The 5201-nt window shown below is 45.7% G+C and overlaps 1 protein-coding gene across 1 annotated transcript; it reads left to right on the plus strand.

Moving 5' to 3' along the window:
• Window positions 1-570: 570 nt before the first annotated feature.
• Window positions 571-2581, plus strand: LOC135398351 (uncharacterized). The gene is made up of 3 exons (XM_064629766.1): window positions 571-822; window positions 1429-1636; window positions 1822-2581. Exons 1-3 carry the CDS (start codon window positions 571-573, stop codon window positions 2220-2222), a joined length of 861 nt encoding a protein of 286 aa, XP_064485836.1. The 3' UTR covers window positions 2223-2581.
• The last annotated feature ends 2620 nt before the right edge of the window (window positions 2582-5201 follow it).

The following is a 5201-nucleotide window of genomic DNA, read 5'->3' on the forward strand; positions in this document are numbered from 1 at the left end:
GCAGAAATACGTTATAGTAAACCGTACTCCCATCCGCAAGGTACTTTCGACGCAAGAGTCACCAAGCGGTCGGCTGCAACTGAGCCGCACGACAAACACAACTCAAATATAACTACAACTGACGAAACGCCATTAAACGAGAAATATGAATTTATTTTTATGGTGTTTGATGCTATTCTGTGCACTTAGTAAGCGTTACTTTGCGATCTTCACGAGTGAGCCGCTGAAGCCCAAGAAGTAGTCGACGCTAGCCGGCTCTTTGTCCCTGTTGCAGTGCGCATGTGCAGGGCGCAATGTGGCGTGTACCGCGTTGGCTGCGTCTCGCCGTCCAAGGAGCTTGTGTTGTGGTTGTGTTTGTTTTGAATGAGCCTGCTTACTGACCCGTTGTACCTCTCTTCTCTCAGCTGGCGAGAAATAGAGGACTTGTATTGCATTGTAAGTAGTAGTGATCTACCGCGTTGTACCTCTGAGCGTGGTCGTTTGAACATAGAATCTCTCCACGGACAAGTGTTCCGTACGTACTTTCGGTTTGAGAAGGAACATCTTGGACTGCTCGTGTCTGCACTTCGGATGCCGACAACAATCACCTCCGACCAGGGTGTGGTGGTCGCCGGAACAGATGCGCTACTGATGAGTTTACGGCGCCTGGCGTATCCAAACAGGTTATGTGACCTAGAAACAATCTTCGGACACCACACATCGACACTTTCAAGTGTACTCAAGCATGTGTTCGCCCATATAGACGGAACGTTTGGACACCTGTTAGACAAGCTAAACAACCACACCTGGCTCACGTTGGACACCCTTGAGTTGTTTGCTGAGGTATGTATCGTATACACATACCTATGATAAGCAATGCCTGAGTTTGGGCAGCACACCAGTGTACCACACATGTATCCAGCACATCGCATGTATACAGACCCCCAATCCCCCCAATGGTTTGACAACATCCCCATTTTTTGTCCTGTGTCTCACTGTTACATATAACTACACAGTCTTCTTTTTTTGCCCCCCCCCCCCCAAGCTTGCGGTTGTGAATAAACTACTGGCACACACAACACACAAAGTACGACAATGACGACAGCTAACCACTGACTTTGTGTACAAACAGGTCAGAACAATGCAAGCGAGCTGGTGAGCATTTGATGAAGGCAACATTTCCTTGAGTTTAAGGTACAAAGAATACAGAAAGGCAGACACTATACAAACGGGGCTCAGTGTCTCGCTTCTGTAGTGTCTGTCTTTCTGTATTCTTTGTACCTCGAACTCAAGGAAATGTTGCCTTCATGGACAGACTGTGTTGTCTGTGTGTTATCCAAACTCAGGTATTCTTAATCGTCGATCTTGTCCAGTCTCCACCAGTTAAGCTGTGTGTATGCTATTCTATATATTATGGTGTCCTCGTTGTACACTCTTCCCGAATTTCAGGCTGTGCACGCTAAAGGGGCCCCATTGAGAAACTGTTGGGGTTTTGTGGATGGGACGGCGCGTGCCATCTGCCGACCCTCCCTTAACCAGAAGGTGTATTACTCCGGCCACAAGCGTCTTCATGCCATAAAGTTCCAGGCTGTGGCTGCTGCAAATGGCATAACATGCGAACTTGATGGCCCTTACCAGGGGCACAGGCACGATGCAGGTACGAAAAAAGTTATTCGAATACGACACAAAAACATTGTCTTATTGTGTCATTTAGTTCTCCTGCTTACCGCACAACAATTTATCTGCTATTTACGCTGACAAGAATGCTATTCATGCAATTCAGTACTTCAATGGAGTTTTTATACAGTTTGAGTAAATTGTTTGTGCTTTAATGGCTTTCAGGAATTCTGCGAGAATCCCATCTGTACGAGAACCTTCAAGAACTGGTGCAAGGTCATGAATTTGTCATCTACGGGGACCCTGCTTATCCACTGTGTCCCCTGCTAATGACTCCATATGCTGGATCCCATCTGAAGGACTATGAAATGGAGTTCAACAAAAAGATGAGCACTGTGAGGCAAGCAGTCGAATGGGGATTTGGGAAAACAGTACGGGAGTTTGCGTTTGTGGACTTCAAAAAAAATCAGAAGCTTATGCTCCAGAATGTAGGTCAGCTTTACAGAGTTGCGACAATATTTGCTAATTGTCACACTTGCCTCTATGGTAGCCAGGTAACAGACTTTTTTAATCTTGAGGTGCCTGCGCTTGAAGGCTACCTGCGTCCCCTTCCCACCACTGCTTAGTGAATACCGAAAAGACGAGTGAAAGCGACCTCGATTTCATTTCATTGTACCATGATAGAGAATCAGGCCTCTAGAGGCAAGATGAGAAAGAGGGGGAATTCAGTCATCTTGTATCAGTAACTGGTGAGGTGAAAAGTATTAGTTTTTCTGTAACATATATGCTGCCACTACCAAGATGTAGTGACTCTGGACACTTTAAAGGGGTTGTAACAAGCCATCTGAGGTTAAACGTAAAGGACAATTCTGTGCAGATGTGAAATGGCATTCTAAGATTTACAGGAAAGAAGTAATACAAGCATAGAAAATTGATGATGAAAGAAGGAAGTCACTGAAAAGGTTAGCCAGCTGTAGGACGTGAACCCACATCATCTGTATTACGGATCCAGGGCTCTTACCAATTGAGCTAAGCTAGCACACCTCCCCAGTGACTTCCAAGGACACGCAACTTCCCAGGCGAGGCGTGTTACCTTAGCTCAATTGGTAAGAGCCCTGGACTGGTAATTCAGAAGATGTCGGTTCCAGTCCTACAGCTGGCTAACCTTTTCAGTGACTTCCTTTTTCCATCATTCATTTCTTAGGCACTTGAGGCTTTGTTTGTATTTGTCCTTTCTATGTGTTCCAGCCTCAACACATCAATTTCCATCATCAAAAATTAGCACCACGAATGCTAAAACTCAACTGGCTTTGACATCACAGCACGTGCTGTGCATGGTGTATTGAACAAAATCTGTTAAAGTGTTCCGACCCTTTTAAATGCTGGGTAGCTTTGTCAAGAACCTGGAAACTATGCTTATTGAAGCTCCATTTTATTACTTTTCTAACGTATCACAAATCCTGTCGGCTGTTAGCTAACATGGATTTAACAACTTCAAGGAGGGCTTGCTGGTGGTCGAGTTGCAGTAGCCGTGCACGTGATTCCTCCATGTACTTTTCACGTTCCAACTGGAACCTCGCTTCCTCAAGGTCCAGACGCCTGTTCTCCAAGGATATTCTTTTTTCTTCAATTTCTGCCTCTCTCTCGGCACGTCTTTCAAGAAATTCACGGTTCATCAGATCTGCCCTGCGTTTTCCTATATAGTGTGTGTACATAACATGACTTAGATACACAAAGATAACTGAAAGTATCACACCTGTGTTTCTGTATGAACTGCGTGAGAAGTATGTAATCGTCATGATGAGTGTTATTACTTCTGTTTTTGCCCAGAAACACTGGGAGCTGAATAAAACAAGGTTGCTGATATAATTGTCTTCATTCACAGCACATCATAAACTTTACAAAATTTGTAACAAATACAAGCATGCTGAAGAATTGGTGATGCTTTTGTAACCATATCACACAGTAAAACAATCACTCTAGGAACATCTCCAATGTAATTCAGTGTAACTGCAGTAGTCACATGCCTAAAATGAACTGAGACATGACTAGGCAGTACAAGCTGCAATTTGAACTGCTTTTCAAACCATATCATTGTCAAGTTTTCATGGCTACTAACCTCGGCTCTGCAGCATTCTGTAACTTGAGCACCCTTGGGCGGGTGGTGTATGTGTGGAGCTGGCAGCTTCTGCCCCATTTTCAGATGATGGCCCTACATAAATGTCAGCCGCAGCAACCGTATCCTCCACTGTGCTGTTGCCTCTTTGTTGAGGCATTGTGGCTACCCCAGCACTGATTTGAGCCAGTAGAAAGGTAGCAGGAGTGCTGCTTCCACTGCTTGCACCTGGAAGTGGTCAGTGATGCAGTACAGGTAAGTGAGTAAGTAAAACAGTAAATACAAACAATACGCAAGCGTTCTAAGTAAGCATCGCAATCAGAGGGGAGGAATCACCATTTTTGAACACACGTTATGTAAAAGAAAGAGCCACAGAGGAAGAGAAGTATGTCATCATGCAGCAAACTTTCAACCGCAAAGACTTGCATTCAGCACTGGGAAGGGACATTTCAATTTCCTCTTCCTGTCCTTGCACCACAGACGCAGTGCTTCGGTTGCAGGGGTCCGAAGGGCTCACATCATACACTGCAGCGTCCAGAGCAGCACGGTCACGAGCTGCGACAGCGATTTGCCTCTGTGCAGCTACAGCTCTTCGCGGCTTAGCCACATGTGAGACGGGCGCGCTGCATAGACCACTTCTTGACTTCTTGATTTGATGTCCGAACTCTTTGCCCAAATCAACAACTTCTTGAAGTAGCTGTTCCCTTTCTGTGTACTGCTCCTCGGTTCCAGATCTAGCGGGACAGAAAACAGTGACACATATCCTTCCCGCACAGTCGTACTAGAAGAAAAACAAGCACTGAAACTTACTTTCTTAGATTTATTCTGTCTTGCCTGATGAAGTATCCGAGGAGGAGGTCCAATCTCTCTCGAACAGCGCGGGTGCTGAAATCTTTCTGGGTGGACGCTCGTATGTTATTCGTAACGTCCAGCCACCTGGCACAATTTTCGAAAGGATTCAACGCAGTCACTTCACGCAACAGACAAATGTCGTCGCCTGCATTGAAGCGCTTTCGTGGGTGCTGCGTTGCCGCCATTTTTTAAAATCTCGAACAAGTCGCAACACCGCGAGACGCTTCCGCGGTACGCTTCTACCGTACGCTCGTTATTTGTGAAAAATAGCGTACGCTCGCAAGGCGCGCTTTGGTACGCTACCACTACGCATGCGCAATGATGGCAACGTTATCTTATAGCGTACGCAAAGCAATAGCGTACGGTCCACTAAAACTCTCTAATCAGTCATGTCCTATAGCGTTCCCGGCCGTCCAGACTGTCATCACTTGAGAGCGGATTTTTATGCACTCTGAACAGGGGGCGCTCTTGACCCCATAGCATGCTGTATGCGAATCAACATCCCAGGTGATATCGCTCTGTCTCCCGATTAGCTGAGAAACCTTTTTATTTATCAACTTTCCTTCCAATCGGAAGATAAAACTATATTATCCTGAACGTTGGTCAGCCTAGAACGTTTTATGCGATCAACTGCGCC

This window comes from Ornithodoros turicata, chromosome 6 (genome assembly GCF_037126465.1).
Source record: "Ornithodoros turicata isolate Travis chromosome 6, ASM3712646v1, whole genome shotgun sequence".
Taxonomy (NCBI): Eukaryota; Metazoa; Arthropoda; class Arachnida; order Ixodida; family Argasidae; genus Ornithodoros; species Ornithodoros turicata.

Coding starts and splice junctions, on each gene's coding strand:
- LOC135398351 (XM_064629766.1), top strand. CDS start 571: ATGCCGACAACAATCACCTCCGACCAGGGTGTGGTGGTCGCCGGAACA. Junction 823..1,428: donor CCCTTGAGTTGTTTGCTGAG/GTATGTATCGTA, acceptor CCCGAATTTCAG/GCTGTGCACGCTAAAGGGGC. Junction 1,637..1,821: donor GGGGCACAGGCACGATGCAG/GTACGAAAAAAG, acceptor AATGGCTTTCAG/GAATTCTGCGAGAATCCCAT.